Consider the following 18,772-nt stretch of genomic DNA (forward strand, 5'->3'; position numbering starts at 1 on the left):
TAAAAGGGACGGAAAGGTCCGGGGGGACAAGCAGATATCAATGGTGTGGCAATATAGAAAGGTCTGTCATTGGTAATTGATAAGAGACATTGATCTTGAGAGATGGTGATCGAAACGTGACCTCTCACTGTGTATATTTATGCCAAACTTTACTGCGGCTAGAATTACCTTACTCAAAGACCCGCTGTGGCTTTCTCTCTAGAAGAGAGCACCACATGATGATCATGATAACTCATTGGTTTATTGAATTTATAAAAACAAAAACAAACACTCTCTCCTTTTTTTTTTTTTTTCTTTTTGGCAGTAAGTCATCACTCACAATACGCGTGTAAGTGTTGGTAAAGTAAATAAAAACGTCAAAAGATGATGCATTGATAAGCTAGGCTATAAAAAAAAAATATGTGTGTGTGAAAAGTTTTAAAAGGAAACGAGTAATCACATGCACAATGTCAAATATACCATATCCGGCACCGTTTTTTTCGGATACTTTAAAGGGTTCAAAAATTGAGTCAAGTACCCCCCAACCCCTTTACCTCCCGCCTCCACCCTTTAACGCGCCTCAACCCCCATTTACAATTGAGGCTGGTTTTTGTTTACCGGGTATGAGCGAAACCATTGCCACAAATGATGGCTCGGTTTTAATTACGTCAATGATAATTGACGCATATGAATCATACTCCACTTTTGTTACCACCAAATGCAGCATTTAATAAGAGAGGCCCTACCCCTATTTTGCATGTAGCCCCGATAAATTATATATATATAATTTTTTTGACTTTCTAGATCTGAATAGACCATCTTCATGCTTGTTATTCACTAACCTATGAAATCAAAGTATGAGTTGACATAAATGAAATGAAAAAGCATACATAAAGGCCAATGTTTTTTTTATTTATTTTAATACTTCTTTTTGTTATTTTGTATATACTACAACTGTTCGTGTATATCTTTCTTCTTCTTCTTTACTACAACAAAATATTATTGAATGATGGCTGACTTTAGATGGTATATCTCTCTTGGTTCACAATGGCTCCCGTTGGATGATGTATCAGCTGAATGCGTCGAGTACTATTGGCTAAAAAATGAATCACACCAGTACATCAATTGTGATACGTTTCCCGGTCCTGTCTATGTAGATTTCGAAAACATGGTCTTGACACATAATGGTAAGCATTACAATATCGCCAGAATCTTTAGGTAGGGTAAAAAAAAAAGGTGACTTCTTTTTATTCCTATGCCTCTATTCTTTACATTTTGGGGGATCCATTGATTTCTACGACTATATTATGCTTATTGTACCACCTATGACGCTTTGATGATGTTGAAGCAACAATCACAAATATAGAAATTAAATGACACTTTATGCTACTGACGCCATTCTTGCCCCCCGCTTAAAATTTTGTATATGTATTTTTTTTTTTCTTTTACTCACACTTCACTATATTATTATTACTTATTGACCGCACTAATATCCAAAAAAAAAAAAAAGACCTACCCCCCTTCTACCTCCCTCTAATCCACACAATAATTCTAAATTCTATCTATATACATATTTCTAATACATTGGTCTTTTTTTTTACGCATCATTGTTTGTTTGCATTTGTTGTGTTTGCTAAAAAGAGTAATATCTAAAAAAAGATTCTACTTCTTTTGGGAGAGCCCCTAATGCTTGCCTGCATTTATAATTTATTACCATAAAATGCTACAATGAACATAATAGGAAGGAAGATGGGGCTTTCTTTTTGATGTTGTAGTTTCTAAAGATAAAATTTATAAAGTTGAATTAGGATTACTCAACTCTTTGTAAAATACAAACTATTTTTACATTTAAGCCTGTACATCACATTGATCTTTTTTTTTTTTTTTTTTTTTTTTTTTTTTTTTTTTTACTGTAGCATCTAATTCAAAATAGATTTCAGAAAGCTGAGATGATGGCACAGGGAAGCACAAAAGGACGTTGAATGGCTCATGCTTATGTAAAATAAGTTCGGTCATTTAAAAATAAATTCTATTTTTAACCCTCCTTTTGACAGTCAGACTGCTTGATTGTCAATCTCACTCTATCTTGTGTGTGAGCACAGCCCATCCCCAAAAAAAAAAAAAATGCTAACTTCTTTATATTTTGGGCTCAGCCTGAAGATGTACTTTCAATGCGAATGATGCATATTCTCTCCTCTATGCAATATTTATTATGATGGATCGTTGTTGTAGTATAGAGAGAGAGAGAGAGAGAGAGAGAGAGAGAGGGAGGGAGGAAAAGTAAAATAATAAAAAAAAGAGAGATGCATGCCTTTGGCTTAGTTATTCGCGTTTTTCTTTCTTCTTTATTCTGCCTGCCTAGGAATGAACTTTAACAAAGATTTTTTTGTTTTATTAATAACCATTCATCGGTTCAAATATATCTCTATCTTTGTCGTGATTTAAAATCGAGAATTATAATGTGTGGTACCTGAATTAAGTCGATGAGGGGTACCAAAAGCTTTTTTTTTTTTCACGCGAATTCAGTCCTAGAAAAGACGTGTCATTTACAACAAAAATAACAGGCCAATTATAATTAAAAAAATTACGTGTACAGAATTTTTCAAACTGGATGGATGAGTGAAATTAATATTAAAATCGCAATGTCTAATTTTTTTTTTTCCCCTTCCGATTTCTGTGTGTGTGTGTGTGTGTGTAGAAGTTTTTTTTTGGAATACCGGATTATGTTGGACGCATTAGGCGATTTGTACTCCCACAAACAATTCTTTTAATATACAAAAAAGAGGCACCTTGTCTTGTTTTTAATATCTAACGATGAAGCCAGAAAACAAAAGAAAACCTAATACAAAGCCGGGTGGTATAAACAAGACATAGAAGATGATATATAAAGGACCAGTTTAGGCTGGATTCTCTCTCTTTTTTTTTTTTTTTTATTGGAATAACAACAATACAATAAAAAAATACATATTTATAAAAATGGCTGTACAATGGGTTTACGCTACTGGCTCTGCATGGGTCACTTTGGATAGAAATGCTCAGACACAAATCGAGACATTATGGAGTCGTGACGCATCTAGCTGGATTGATAGTAGTTCATTCCGTGGTCCTGTCTATGTTGATACGAGTGAAATGCTACTCATGTCTGCTGGACTGTCTTATGCTATTGCTCGTAGAAGGGATTGAAATCAAACTGACAGAACACTATGCCTTTCCCCCTCCCCCTTTCCCTGCCTCCCTATATGAAAATTTCTTTTTTTTTTTTTCCTGCACCTGCATCTCTTTTCCTTTTTTTATACATATGAACCCTTCCCACCACTTTCTACTATATGCCCTTCCCCCCCCCCTTATTTCTTATGTACCCTCTATTTTTAAAATAAATTGAAAATAGATACTGTATTTATTTTTAAAAATATATTATTTTTATTTTTTGCATGGTATTTACTTCAAGAATTAATCAGTGTTTGTATTAAAATTGGCTCTAATGTTTGTACGAGAAGCTTTTTTTTTGTTTACGGGGAAATATAGTGCACAAAAAAAAAGGGTATTTTTAAATCTATAGGTATATTTGTAATTATACCAAGCACGTCTCATCCAGAGAAGGTATGATTGTTACGCGGGTCATTTTTGCTAGATCATGTATTAGAAACCGTTGCTTAGCAACGATATCGGAATCTAGAGGGATATGAAAGACTTAGTAGGTCCGGTGTCGTTTTATGTGTTTACGTGTTTGGGTTAGTGCCACTTGGATACATTTTATACACAAGAAAAAAGAGACGCAGCAGCCAGTTTTTTTTTTTTTTTTTATTTTATCTCCAGTAATGAAAAACCGAGATGGCCTTGACCGAAAAGGAAATACATGAAAAAAACTGAGGGGGACTGAAAACAATAAACAAAAAAAAAAAATCCAATTTTGTAAAACCTGAATACTAAATAGGGTAGTCTGTGAAACAGATGGGGAAAAGACAGAGGGGGGAACATTAAATTGTGACGTATTGACGATCCTCATTTACTTGTTAAAGAAAGATTGCTTTATTTGTTGAGCTCAATTAGATAAGATGATGGACCCTATTCATTTAGACAAAAAGAAAGTCATGAAATTTTCTATTTCGACACGTATCTACAACAACGGATAAACAATAGTATGGAGGTAGGCTTCGGGTTCAAGCCGCGTGACTCAAATTTTTTTTTTGCTGCGTAAGATGGCAAAGTCATTCAAGCCGATTTATATATATATATAAATTACACCCTACATCATTTTTTTTTTCTCGATTGCGCAGCGCGCCCAAATTATATTGATACGGGGAATAGAAAAAAAGATTCTAGGCACTAAAATAAATTGCACCTGACTTGGTTTTAACACGTACAACAAATGAGAAACCCGTCATCATTTTTTTTATTTTTTTTAAGATTCTGTAATATTTAACAAAACGTTCATGCAAACAACAAATGTTTACAATCAAGCCCCATTCCCATTTGGAAAGAAGAGCCAATCAAATATGTATGCAATTGATAAAAAGGGTATATGGTCTGAAACAAGAAGTCAGGGACGAGAGAAGCATATTTTAATACAACACAAATATGGTGGCGTCTCTTTAAAGAGTCGAGGGTTGAGCCTTTAACTAATTGAGCTCCCAAATATAGAATGTGGCGCTTCACAAAACTACTAAATAGAGGTTTCGCTTTTTTTAGTGTGACCATTTCTGTTGCACATCAAGGTATAAGAATAGATTGGCATTAATATGTCAAAGTATATAAAAAGAGCTGCGTAGTTCGATTCAATTTTTTTTTTCCCTCACTTCATCTTATTATCTCTCTTACAGCTTCTTTACTTGCTGTATAACACACTTGAATTACATAACACTTTCAAACTCTTAATTGATTAAATCATAAATTATTCATCATGGCCGCTGTACAATGGGTTTATGCTAATGGATGTTCATGGGTTACTTTGGACGCTACCGCACAACAAGATATCGAAAGCCTATGGGAATTCAATGCTTCTAACTGGATTCAAAGCAGATCCTTCCGTAGCCCGGTCTACGTGGATATCTCACAGATGCTACTGATGTGTGACGGAATGTCCTATAGCATCGCGCGTCGTAGAAACTGAATTGGGTTTTCTACGTAGCAATATATTTACTTATTTATTTCTTTCACTTTTTTTTACATATTCACTACATATCACTTAGATTTTAATCTTGATACATAACTTTTAGACATTATTATACACACACACTTCTTCCCTCACCTTTTATGCCCTTTTTTCATTATGCCCTTTCCCCGTTTTACCCTCTTATGCTCAATTCCCAATTTTTTTTTTATATATATACATAATAAATATACCCACTTTTACCACCTTTATAAAATCTCGGATTAACAATAGAAAAAAAAAGAAGCTTTTATGACGTGGAACAAGTTACAATGACACAGACTTTGATTATCAGAAGTACACGACATCAGTATCTAAACATAGAACGATCAAAGATCTTATTTGGTAAAAAGTAACCCTTCTACAATTCAGCCTAATGTTTATAATTACGTACGCGCGCGAAAAAAAAAAAAAAAAAAAAAAAAAAAAAAAAAAAAAAAAAAAAAAAAAAACTTTGCAAACATTCACAACTTTACTGATCTATTGCTACTGCAGTTTGAGCTACCATACTTGTTTATAAATAAATGCATGTAGGTTACACATTAAATTTAGCGTGACCTCTTCATGCTTGCTAAACTTCGCCACCTCCAGTTGTCGTCATTCTATTATGCCCTACTGACTGCAGTATTATTTTTATCCCAAAGATCTTTTAGCCTTGTTTTTTTTTCATAAAATAGACATATACGTAAAAAAAAAAAATGGTCCGATTTTTTTTTTTTGCTTTTTGATGTAATGGCATATTTATTTATAACCTCTACAGTTTATAAAAACTTTAAAAAAATTAGGACCGAATTCACGGATTAACGAGAGAACTGAATATGTACATTGTCCATCTAAATTTCAATTGGGGGAGGTACACATATTATAATGCAAAGAGTTACATAAATCATGCGTCTATTTAAAGAACAATTGGAGTTTACTAAATATAACCAATTTCTTTACCCCCTTCAAAGTATCTCTTTAATGACAAGAGTGCAGAAGTGATGTAGTGTTCCAACACCTGGAGTACTAAAAGCCGAATTAATAAAAAATATATATTAAGTGACACAGGGCTTGGAACCGTCCTAGGTTGTACGGGAAAAAAAAGTGCCTGAAAGAGTCACAGGACCTGGTGGCGAAGTAGTGTTACAAATCATCTTTTTGTATAAAAAGAATACCATTTCTTTAGCTATTTTTTCCCCCTTCCTTTTTTTATCATTTTTTTTTTTTTTTAAAAAAAAAGGAGGGGAAGAAGATCTACAAAAAGCAGCTTAACCAAATGGCATGGCTTATTGCTACAGACGGTGCTTGGGTAAGACTGGATCAAGAATCTCAACTAGACATTGAAAATCTCTGGAATCGGAACAGATCTGCTTACATGAACTGCACCTATCTCTCGGGTACTGCCTACTTTGATATACTGACCATGTCTCTCATCACAAACGGAGCTTCTTACACAGTGGCTCGCGTTATTTAAATCAGGTCCCTTGTATCAACCTTATCTCTATTGCATCTCTCTTGTACTTTTATAAACATAATTTCATTCATCATTTCTCATCATTTAATTATTTCAAGAATTTATCTAAAATTAAAAATAACTTTTTTTTTTTTATTTTTAAAATAACCTTTAGAGTTTTGTGATGCATGATGGTGAACCCCACAAGGGCACAGTCGGGCTTGTCGAGTAAGGGCAGAAATTTCGGTTACCTAACCTTTTTTTTTCCATTATAGTAATTTCACTTTACATACAAACTTATAAAACTTTATCAAAAAAAAAAAAAAAAATGAAATACTTTTAGGGTAGCAATCAGATAATCTGACTTTTGTAATATAGATTTCAGACAAAAGTCATCTCATTAGGTTTTAAAATTTCAATACTCCGCCCAAAGAATTTTGGTTTTGTTAGCATTACCTGACTATTACATAATATACGTGTACATGTAACTTCCAAATATTACCTACAAAACCGGTGAATACACAAAGTATTAAATGACCGCAATTTTTATACAAAATTTAATTCTATTTTATTTTAACTGCATTAGGCCTAAATGTAAAATATAAAGTTGTCTGTACGGTGATTTGTCATGTTTTATAATCAATTAAAATGATTTATCTAATAGTAAGATAAAAAGTTAACAGATGTAAAACATCTCTTTCTTGTCAAAAAAGAAAAAATAAGACGACCTATCTAATTTATAAACAAGTCAAGTAATACAATGTATTACTTGACATATCATGTAACGGGTCGAGATTAAACACTTTGAACAACGATAATAACATGTACTACTATCACATTGTCCTGATACGTTCTTACTATATGGACCAGTCAAAAACGCTGCCTAACAGTATTTTTTTGGGGAAAAATTTAATTTTGACAACACAAGATTAAAACTTACAGAGATAGTGGAACCCGATGTATAGCAAAAACGAAAGGGTACTTAGCGTCTACAAATGGTAGAGTCTATACATCCGCCTGCAAATAAAGTTCGTTTACACACTTTTTTCGATTAAAATAAACAATTATATTGTCCTGGCATAAACCAGATCTTAGTTTATTAGTCTGTAAGTAAAATCGAATGTCACACATTTTCCTCAATTTCTATCTACCAAACTAAAAGATAAAACCATTCAGACATGAATCTACATACTTATTTTCTTTTCTTTTGTATCAGCGGATCTGTGATTCAAGAAGGGTCATTTAAGGTCATTAAGTCAACAACTTGAACGATTAATTTATATTTTTGTGATGGTAATATATAATTGTGTGATATGATAGTCGAGACTTTAACATAATGACTAGACAGGTATATGATGCAACATTTACATTTGTGCTTCAGTTATTTTTTAGGGTTCCATCAATGGAGAGCCTAAAATCTTTTAGTAGTGGATTTAATGTGATTTAAGAACATATTGTCCAGCTTTTCAAAAGCCCTTCTTTTTTTACAAAGCGAACCATCTTTTCAAAAGACTCGAATGTTAATTGTATAGTAAGAATAAGCAACCATAAAATTAGGATTATAGTAATTTAGCTACACAAATATTGGCTCGCAATGATTTATTATCAGGTATTTTAACAATTTAGTTGCCTTCCTAAAACACGCTCTTCGTTTTTACAGATTTTTTTTTGACTTTCAATCATACAGCAATTAAAAAAGTTATGCAAGAGGCTAGCCTCAGAATAGTGGCCACTCAAACAGATGAGATGTTCTGATAATGCTATTTTTACCCATTTTTCAAGCGGCAATTCACAGCCACAGAATAATGCTCCTAATTGTCTACAAAACTATTCAGCCCTTTTGTTGCCTCATCCCCATATTTTTTTTTGTTGCACTTCTTTAAACTTTTGAAGTACATACCGTTTAACAAAGGCTTTTTTCCGTATATCCTATTATCCTGATTTAGGCTGATCTTTAGTTTTTAAATGAACAAGATGGATAATAAATCAGGATAAAATTAGCTTTCTTGATAATGCGCAGTGATCTTTTTATATTTATATAAAAAAGCAACTGAACTTGCACTCCAAAGCTTGTATAAGAATCCTTTACGTCAGCGTTTAGATATATTTACATGTTATTTCTTTTTAATATGCCACTCGAAAAAAAGTAAATCTACTTTTTTTAATAGACAAGTGCTTGCCATAATTTATTGCAAAGGAATTAATTTTTTGCGCTGTCGTATTAATCATCTATGGGGTATTTTTAGCATATGCTTACTACTCATTAGTATCATCAATATTAGTCTTAGAAAGCATATAACGTTCTGATATGAATGTATGCATCAGGTGCCGGTTCCATTTCGTACTAAAATTAGGTGCATGGCTGCCCCAAGAAGACGGGGTTTTGATATCGGCTCAGAGCGACTTTCAAATGTTGACTTCTTCTTTATTTCATCAGTTATGGTAATTTAGTAGTCGATTTTTATTGTAAAGAGTGACGAATTAACTCCTTATCCCTATCCCCATAATACTTTATAGACATACTAATAATCTTAGTTTTATTTCGACTGATATTGTAACGCTAAACCATAACTTTTGTATGCAGTGGCGAAGCTTAAAAACTTCTGTACTTTTGTAATTGAAACAACGCCGCCGCCCATGAACAACGTAAAAAACTGCGGGGTGACAAGTTAAAATTACGACTGAAGAAGTGAGGCGTAATATACACATTCATAACATTTACTGCTTGCTACTCCATTCTTTTATTCAAATGAGAATTTTGAATATTAATAATTTTTTTTATATATCATTCATACTTATACAGCCCCAATGTTGTATTAATAATTGAAAACGAACACACTTCTAGCCCGTAACACACAAGTGACACCATTGTATTACGTAAAAAGCTGTAAGAATCCTGATCATTCATTTATTACCTTAACAGGTAGCATGGTAATTTATTTGTACATCATGCAAAAACACGCCATATTTGTTTCATAGTAATAAAGTGAAATAATTTCATCATTTACAGACTTGCTATGCTGAAGTCACTGTTAAATTTTATTATAATAATAATAATAATTATTGGTATAGTGAAACTTTGAAAAAGATGCGTTTGTATATAAAATAGCTAAAGCATCTAACGGTTTTTGAACAAAATAAGTGTTCACTTTTGGTTATAATAAAAACGTACCATGTTGCACGACACAATAGACAATGAACCACCGGTTGGGATTTAATATTCCGTCCCCTTATTTTTTAAACTAATTCAGTTGTACAACATTAGCCAATCGGTGGTTTTCAAAAGGCTCTGCGAGCAAAAAAAAAAGGGGGGGGGGGAGACGCGGGATATTGGTTTTGTTTTCCCGCCCAATTGTTACACCATGCATGTATCGTGGCTAGTAACTACTGCTGAGCATTTTAAACAATATGAAAACAATGGAACTATACATGGAATGCGATATGTTATTTCTCTCAAATCAGAATCTTAATAACAAGAATAAAGAATATATCGTTTTATCCATTGACCAGTAATGAGGTCATGCGTCCTAATAAAATAAAAGCAACTGACAAACAATCATGATTGTACTCCCCCGACCCCACAATTCTTTAATTGAAAAAATCAGGTTGATGTCATTAGTATATTAATTTTTTTAGCTTATCAAAAGATCATCATCTCTGTTTGCGAATTTAGAAATGAATATAAGATAATTAGTCTGTGCAATACACTATGTCATAGGAAAATTTCATATAAACTCAATGACATACTGATAAAGGTACAACATATACAGTTAGACTAATGAGGGAAAAATAACCCTTTTAATCACTTTCTTTTTAAAAAGTGCTTAAAACGTATTCTTTATAACAGCTTTGTATTCAGATCAAGATTGTGATCCTTACACACAACGATGACTCAACATTATTTTAATTTCAAATATTAACTATGGACATTTTAACCTCAAGAAGCACCTCCGCCCCCCGCTTGAAAGTCATTACCGTCTTTGTAACTCTATTTTTAACATACAATCAGATATCTTTTTCCGAAATAATGACGCATGATTATGACAAACTAAAAACATTGGTCTGTTGAATTAACATGGTTCAAACCACGATAAAGCTCCTTCACAAAAAAAAAAAAAAATCTTTGATGTGACACAATACCCATACTTTTTCGAGCACCACCCAAGCGAAAGATACGGAAAGAGAGAGAGAGAAAGAGACAACAACAATAATATGTGACGAGTTTTTCGATAATTAATAATATAAAAGAGGCACGACTACGGGGGTTCCCTTATCCGGTATTGTGGTAATTTTTTTTTTGAGATAGATCATGCAAATATACGCGCCACAAACTATGTATATTTGTTCTGTGACAAAAACAAGAGAGAATTTTTTTTTACTGATTACAGAACAATTCTTTTGGATTATTTCTTCTCTATTATTGATTTTGTTTGTCCCCATGATGTAAAAAAAAGAAGGTGGGAAGGCTATAGATGATGAAAAAGATTGCTTTATAGACTGATATCAGAACTCTTATTATGAAGGTCAAAGACGTAGAAAAATCTAGAAAGAGAGTGGACTAAAAGTAAATCATTCCACCAGTTGAGATCGATTATCCACGTTTAATCCGATTTATTTTTTCTGTTGTTTATAGCGTCGTACATATATCATCATAGCTCACCTGAGAAAGGGGAAAGCCGTTTACTATCAAAACATAAGTGCCACATGGAATAACATATCAACAGTGACACCAAATATCATACGCCTTTTCAGTTAAATACTGGGAAGATTGCGTAATACGCCTCATTCATCAGAATTATCGACTCATGTTTTTCAAAATAAGGGTATTCGTACCACAAACTATCTTTTCCGGTGCTTAATAATTCTGTGTAAGACTTTCCTTGCATCGCCACTCATGCTTTTTTTTTGTTTTTTTTTTTTTTTTTTTTTTTTTACTCGCCACCCTGTTAGGGAAATAAATTCCACGTACTACTACTTGATTACATTTTTTGCAGATCTTTTAAACAAATGGTAGTCCTAAACTACGTCTACTTCTCCATTTTAGTTTGAAATTTTTTAGATTTATTACAATTGTAATTATTTAAGTAGCCGTACAATACCAAAAGAATTTGATAGAAGAAAATTTATACGCCATTTTTTTTTCTTCTAGACGAATGTATCCATAGTTTAAGCAACGTGGCGGGAAAAGAATTTATCAGATTATTTTGAGGCGGAAATATGATTTTTGTACGACTATACTATTGTGGCTGTGTGTGTGTGTATGTTTCTTTTTCCCACTGTGTTGTGCAAAAAATAAGTGTGGTACATAATTAACTATTGTATTGTGCGATCGGATTTGAACCTGGTTTGTCGGGTCAGAAATGGTTGACTAAGAATCACCTACACAACGGGTGAAACAATCACCCAGTTCTTATGACTTTATTACAACTCGCTGATTAATTAGCCTGTCACGTACACGTTGTTGATATCTTACAAAAAATCTATCCATCATAACATTATACACACCCCCCATCTGAATTATTTTTAAATCTGTAATGGCTATTAATACATATAAGATTTTTTTTTATTTTTATATGTTGAGATACATGAATGTCCACGTTACACATCATTGCCCGAACAAAAAACGTAAAAAAAGTAGATGAATTAATAAATGATTTTATTTGAAGGAGGTGAAAGGCCTGTTTTTTAGTGTGACATCCACAATCATGACAAGGATCAAACTATCACCCTATGCTTGGGTTTGAGGCGCAAAAATGGGCGCATGTGATTTAAGGCGAGAATACATTGGGGGAGGAGAGGGGTTCAAGCGAGAGAGAGGCGAGTGAGTAGGTTATACGAAGGCATTGTTACAGATTCAAATGAATTTTTCTTTGTGTGATCAAATAAAGTCTGTGGCAAGGTTAACAATTACCTTAATCAGGAAGCACAATGCTTAATACAGGTAACAATGAATTTAGATTTTTATTTTTAAAAATAGATACTGTCAAGTATAAATAGGACGATCAAAATTGTCCATTCCCCAATTTTTTTTTTATTATTATTCATTCAAACAATTACAAGAGCTTTTCTATCTCTCATCTACTTTTTAATACATACATAAAATGACTACTGTTCAATGGGTTTACGCTAATGGCTCTGCTTGGGTCGCTCTCGACGCCGACGCTCAAAGACATATCGAAAGTTTATGGTCACACAACGCTTCTAGCTGGATCCAGTCTCAAATCTTCCATAGTCCTGTCTATGTAGACATTGACCAAATGTCTCTCATGTGTAATGGAATGTCCTATACTATTGCTCGCCGTAGAGCATAGGCAACCATTATCTCCTCTTACATCTTTTTTCTCTTCTTTTTTTTTCATACTTGATTGTACATTTTCTAATCCACACACACACACACACACACACACACACACACCACACAAATCCTTTTTATTCGTATATAACACACTTCTATTTTGACAATAGCTCCCTCTCTCCCTCCTTTCTTTAGCGTATAGATTATACTAAGGCCGTTTCCTATCAATAAATACATTTTTAATTATCTATAATCATGCATATTTTGGTCCATGTGTGTTCCCAGCCACTTGGATTTTCTATTTTTAACACGCCTCCTTCGTGTAACTCAATATCTAATCAGGAAAGTCTCACTTAAAACAAAAACTCGGGTTTCAGCATGCAGTGATAAACGTATTAAAAAAAAAAAGATACTTTTTTTATATAGAATGATTTAAAAAAAAAAATGGGATAAATGGGGGAAATGAAATTATAAAAAAATTTAAAAATATAAAAAAAAGATGGTAAATCACTTATTGTCTTCTCTTCTTGCCTGAAGATTTCTTAGAATCTTCATTTCTAACTTGTTTGTTGGCAATTTGTTCGAGTTGACGTTTACCATGGCAATTAGGGAAATTAGACAAGTCATAGTAACTAGGTGCGACCTCAAGTAACCATTCTGCTCTAACTTCAACACAGGTTCTGATATAATTACGAGTGGTCAACACAAATTCGTTGTAAAGAACCCATTCGGGTTTGTGATCCAAACATGAAGAAGGATGCAATTGTACAATTTGGTTATCCTTCACTGTCAAGTAATGTCCAGAACGTTCCAAATGAGCCACTTGCATGAAATAGCCGGCAACAATCGCTCTACGGATGTTGGTGTAGTAAGATCTGTGCTCGAAATCCGTAGAAACAAGATCTAAGTCGTGCTTTTCCATCGTTCTTCTTAATTGGTTTCTAACATTGTCAGCGGATTTTAATGAACGGTGGTTCATGAAATTATCGAAACACCAGTTTTGATCTTCGTTGTCTAAAAACAGAAAAAGGAGTATTAGTTCATCTGTCATATTACCATCTATGTAAGACTTACTAGTTTTATAGGCGTGATAGGCGTTCAAGAGAGTAAGATGATCACCATCGGCATGAGCAAATTGGGCCTTAGCTTCATCTGCAGCCTTACGGGCATTACTAGGACGAGTAAAGATTTGAGGTACAGAGAGCAAAGCAGCAATAGACAAAATTTCGTTGGAACAACCGTATTTGGGACTTTCGATCAACATCTTACTCAATTGAGGATCAAGAGGGAAAGCAGACATAAGTTCACCAGTAGGAGTTAATTCTCCGTCGTCATCTAAACCACCCAAATAATTCAAAAGTTCAAGCGCACGCATCAAAGTCTCAGGTGCAGGAGGGTCCATGAAATCGAAATGCACTAAATCATCAATACCGAGTTTCTTTAATTGAAGGACAACACTACCCAAGTTGGATCTCAAAATTTCTGGGTATGTAGCTTCAATCAATTCCTTGTTGAAGGCGTTCTCTGTATACAAACGGAAAGCCTTACCAGGTCGGGTACGACCAGCACGACCAGCACGTTGTTGAGCGGAAGCTTTGGAAATGGGAGAGACCAAGAGGGACTCAACACGAATACGGGGATTGTATACCTTTTGCTTAGCAAAACCAGGATCAATAACATAGACAATACCGTCAATGGTGAGAGAGGTTTCGGCAATGTTGGTGGAGACCACAATCTTACGACCGGGTGCGCCACCGGGTGTACGTGGTGGTGGTGCAGCTTCAAAAATCTGTTGTTGAGCACGGGGAGGTAAAGAAGAGTAAAGAGGAACAACCTTGAGAGGACCAGCTCCTTGGCTACGGATCAATTCATCGCCTTCAGCTCTAATCTTGCTACAGGCAGTTTCAATTTCTTCCTCACCAGTCAAGAACACCAAGATATCACCCTCAGGTTCACTGACATGGATTTGGAGAACAGTACGGATAGCAGCCTCAAGGTAATCACGCTCGGGCTCGGGAGTATAGAAAACTTCGACAGGGAAAGTTCTACCAGGAACAGACTACACAATGTCAAAGAAGATCTTAATATCTACCCGTATAATCATATTTACACACACACACACACTATTTACTTACCAATAAGGGAGCATCGTCGAAATACTTTTGAAACTTGCCAGCATCCAAAGTAGCAGACATGACAACCACTTGCAAATCCTTTCTCTTTCTACAAACCTCCTTCAAAAGACCCATCAAAATATCAGTATTCAAGGTACGTTCATGTGCCTCATCGAGAATGACAGCGGAGTATCTGGTCAATAAAGGATCTGACATGGCTTCACGCAAAAGCATACCATCAGTCATATACTTTAAGAAGGTACTGGGACTGGTGTTATCTTCAAAACGAATACTGTAACCGACTTCTTGGCCCAACTTGACATCCATTTCATCAGCAACACGTTGAGCGACAGACATAGCAGCCACACGACGAGGTTGAGTACATGCAATCATCTTTCCCTTTAAGTGAGGTAATTCATCATAAGCTAAAAATTGGGGAATTCTTTTTTTGTACAGGCTTGTTTAGTAACCATATTTCCCTTTCCCTTACTTTCTTATAGAACTTACTGTGTGGTTTTACCGGAACCAGTCTCACCCACAAGCACAACAAATTGGTTATTATGAACCAAATCTAAAAACTCTTGACGCTTGGAATGAACAGGAAGCTTTCTTCTACCTTCTAAAATCTTTTGATACTTTGCGCTGAAAGTCTTGCCAGTGAAAGGATTGACTTGAGCATTCTCGAGCTTTTCAGCTTGTTCAGCGGTTGTCTTTCTGGGAACGAGACCGTTGAACAACTCCTCGGTTTTACCACCGGTGTTTAAATGAGCAAGGTAAGGATTATCACTCATTATGAAATTAATCGATCAATGTTTAATAGAAAAAAAAAATGTGTATGTATCTCTTTTTATTACACCTTCAAAGAAAAAAAAAAAAAAAAAAAAAAAAAGACAGTCAGTCTGCGAGTCACGACTGCGGCGGCGGCTCAAAAGTTCAGGTCCTTTCATTTTTCACAGCACAGCATAGGAAACAAGCTATCAAACTAAAAGAAACATAATTTAGCCCTTCCTTCTTTTCTCTTTTTTTACGCATATATAATATATTTATTTTAAAAACTTTACCATCCAAACCAAAGAGAGTCCTTTTTATGAAGATTTGATTTCTCATCAATGATCTTTACAGTGTTTGGTAGAGGCTGAGATATTAAAGTTTCATCTGTTGAATTGCTATTGCGGTAGACATTATATAGGGGGTTGTCACCATGATAGGACCCTCGCGTTGGCATGGAAGATGTCAAATATTTTTTTGGTGCAGTCATTTTAGGTTCTTTGAATGATGCCATTTTTTATATGATAATGTACAGATATTTAAGAGGAAAAGAAAGAAGAAGTAAAAGAAAAGAAAGAAGAATTCTTCTTTTTTTATAAGGATTTACCATGGATTACCCAAAACTTTCTTTTTATAAAACAAATCATCATATTATTAGAACGCACACCCATTTTAAGTATCACTTCAGCCCCTTCTTTTTGTGACCAAGTTGTATCATCATAACATTGAACATTTATATATACACAATTTACTTTTCAACGATTCATCTTTCTGTAAGAACTAAAATCTTCCCAAATGTAGATCATTTAAATTAATATTCATATAAAAAAAGGAGGGGTTGGGGGCGGAAAAGAGAGATAGAGAGGATGATCAATGCATCTTGACTCTTACAATCTGGCTTTTAAAGGCTCAAGACGAAATTTGATTTCTTTTAGCCTTGAGCTGGTGGGATTCCAATCATCAAACAGGGTCTGAAGTGCTTTTAGTTCTCGACTGAGATCTGCATCATGATGTATCCTTGGATCATCCCATATGCCTCGCATAGCCCATGGTAAATGGAAAGGATTCAATCTCAGCTTGGCTTGGAACGGATCTAATCTCGCTTGTACTTTGTCCAATACACGTTGCTTCGCTTTGTCTTTGTCCTCTTGTTGAAATGTCATGATCTTGTGGTTACCAAACGGTAGAGTTTCAAACATGTATTGCAAAGCCAGTATAAACACTTGAGGTTCTTCATAGATTGTAGAATGTCCTCCCTCCCAAGCATAGATCTTACCCGCCAATACTTCACTGATATGAATCAAAAAACCGTGATCTGATAATCCCGCATTCAACAACTTCAATGCAAATGTGATCAATCGAATCAGAAAATCGTCTTTTGTATATACATGACCATCAATATAAATGGCTCGTAAAATATTAGGGTGGCTGATACCAGACATAATGGCAGAGTACAGTGGTACAACTTGATCTTGCATTGATCCTATCAACACTGTCTTGACACGATGTTGAAGTATAAAAGACATGGCGTCTCGATATTGCATTGATATTTCCGAATCAGAGTCCATGAACTCAAACAATTCTCTCGCTGCATCTGCCTCAAAATACTATTTTTTTTTTTATGATGAGTTATCATCTCTCACTTTTTAAATTATATGCCCATTTTACCTTGACTAATAAATTGCCCTTTAGTGTCGGAAATGGACCATGAGATATGCCTGCCATAGCTAACATACAAACAGGTTGTCTATCCACTTGGATGAGACCTTCCTCAATCAATTTTTTTAATAGGATAGCGGATACGGGAGTTCCTTGTGAATGCGTGACCCATAGTACAACATCGGCTGACTCAATTGTCTGTTTCCAATTGGATATCAAGTCCGTATACAATTTATCTACTCGCTCCAACACTTTACCTTCCCATTGTAAAGGAATACTGACAATAGCTTGATCGGGAATCTCTAAATCATGCCGTTGATGAAAATATCGTTTCACTGCCAGTGTCATTTGCTCACAAAATTTGTTTGATGTACCCGTAGGTTCGCCCAGCACACTACGAACAAGCTTTCCTTTTTTTCATGAATATGATGAAAGTCGACTTTTTAAAAAATGTAAATACGGGTTACCTTCATTGGAAACCAACCGTGAACACCGACAATCACAATCTTTTTACCGGCTACACTATCCCGATCGTTTTTCATCAGATCAATCATATTTAAGAGTTGTATATCTTGCCAATCGGAATCAATGGTTGTCGCTTTGGGTTGTTGTGTAAAAATCGAATGGATGGCATGCATGGCTTTCGTAAACAGCGAGTTTGTTTCTTGCTTGGGAGACTCTTCCACAACATGGTATTGCGATTCAAAGGTCGGTAAGACAACATTATGTGTGGGTTGATATACTCGTACCGTCTCTTGCGTTGGTTCTTCCTCGTTGGAGATGATAACGGAATCTTTGCTTTTGTCTTCCTCATGGGGATACCCCAGCCAGGACCAAATGCCTTGACTCGTGTCGTCTGTTTCTGTTAGATTCGTTAACTTGTGAATCCAGGAAGAATGGCTAATGTTTGAATCGGAACGCACCCGCTTTTCAGGACTCGTGCTTTCGTCAATAGTTGGTCTTTTTTTATCTGACATGTTGTATCAACAACTTTATTATGTAAAAAAAAAAAAGTGAAATGGGAGATAAAACCAATTTCATGTGATTTCATTTTTTGTTACAAATTCCAAAACTCACTAAAACAGACAAATAGGTCACACAGAGCCAAAAAAAAGTGTATGTTTTTCCAGTTAGTGTTTTCTAAAGATAGGGTTGCAAAATATACGGGCTACCTCTCTTTTACTTGTATATTTTGGGTACTTAAAATTTGGTATTAATTTAAAATTTTGGTAACTGGACTTTCCAAATCGACATCCGTGAAGAAGGAATGCATCAAAGGTAGGTATCCCTACGTTGTTATTTTATATCCTATGCCGCTATCGCCGATCGTTTAAATTAAGCTACAGTAAATTATCAGCTTTTTCTTAAAGAGA

General features: G+C 34.7%; 5 protein-coding genes across 5 annotated transcripts; 3 read left to right on the top strand and 2 right to left on the bottom strand.

Annotated features, from left to right (window-relative positions):
• Positions 1 to 2,921: 2,921 nt before the first annotated feature.
• On the top strand, positions 2,922 to 3,340 carry EV154DRAFT_510765 (uncharacterized protein). The gene has a single exon (XM_051601737.1). It carries the CDS (start codon positions 2,956 to 2,958, stop codon positions 3,160 to 3,162), a length of 207 nt encoding a protein of 68 aa, XP_051457130.1. The 5' UTR covers positions 2,922 to 2,955; the 3' UTR covers positions 3,163 to 3,340.
• A 1,441-nt stretch (positions 3,341 to 4,781) lies between these two features.
• Positions 4,782 to 5,336, top strand: EV154DRAFT_510766 (uncharacterized protein). Its single transcript, XM_051601738.1, has one exon. The coding sequence runs from the start codon at positions 4,880 to 4,882 to the stop codon at positions 5,087 to 5,089; it is 210 nt and encodes a 69-aa protein (XP_051457131.1). The 5' UTR covers positions 4,782 to 4,879; the 3' UTR covers positions 5,090 to 5,336.
• Positions 5,337 to 12,664: 7,328 nt separating this feature from the next.
• On the top strand, positions 12,665 to 12,950 carry EV154DRAFT_444203 (uncharacterized protein; the record flags this gene model as incomplete). Its single annotated transcript, XM_051597050.1, has 1 exon — positions 12,665 to 12,950. The coding sequence occupies one exon, from the start codon at positions 12,665 to 12,667 to the stop codon at positions 12,872 to 12,874; it is 210 nt and encodes a 69-aa protein (XP_051457132.1). The 3' UTR covers positions 12,875 to 12,950.
• Positions 12,951 to 13,253: 303 nt separating this feature from the next.
• Positions 13,254 to 15,802, bottom strand: EV154DRAFT_510776 (P-loop containing nucleoside triphosphate hydrolase protein). The gene is made up of 4 exons (XM_051601739.1): positions 15,480 to 15,802; positions 14,994 to 15,414; positions 13,933 to 14,917; positions 13,254 to 13,872 (listed from the first exon to the last, which is right to left on the bottom strand). The coding sequence occupies exons 1-4, from the start codon at positions 15,761 to 15,763 to the stop codon at positions 13,370 to 13,372; spliced, it is 2,193 nt and encodes a 730-aa protein (XP_051457133.1). The 5' UTR covers positions 15,764 to 15,802; the 3' UTR covers positions 13,254 to 13,369.
• A 600-nt stretch (positions 15,803 to 16,402) lies between these two features.
• EV154DRAFT_245820 (uncharacterized protein) lies at positions 16,403 to 17,851 on the bottom strand. Its single transcript, XM_051594579.1, has 2 exons — positions 17,409 to 17,851; positions 16,403 to 17,347 (listed from the first exon to the last, which is right to left on the bottom strand). The coding sequence occupies exons 1-2, from the start codon at positions 17,745 to 17,747 to the stop codon at positions 16,628 to 16,630; spliced, it is 1,059 nt and encodes a 352-aa protein (XP_051457134.1). The 5' UTR covers positions 17,748 to 17,851; the 3' UTR covers positions 16,403 to 16,627.
• Positions 17,852 to 18,772: the final 921 nt, after the last annotated feature.

Source organism: Mucor mucedo (assembly GCF_025094135.1).
Source record: "Mucor mucedo strain NRRL 3635 chromosome Unknown EV154scaffold_52, whole genome shotgun sequence".
NCBI lineage: Eukaryota > Fungi > Mucoromycota > Mucoromycetes > Mucorales > Mucoraceae > Mucor > Mucor mucedo.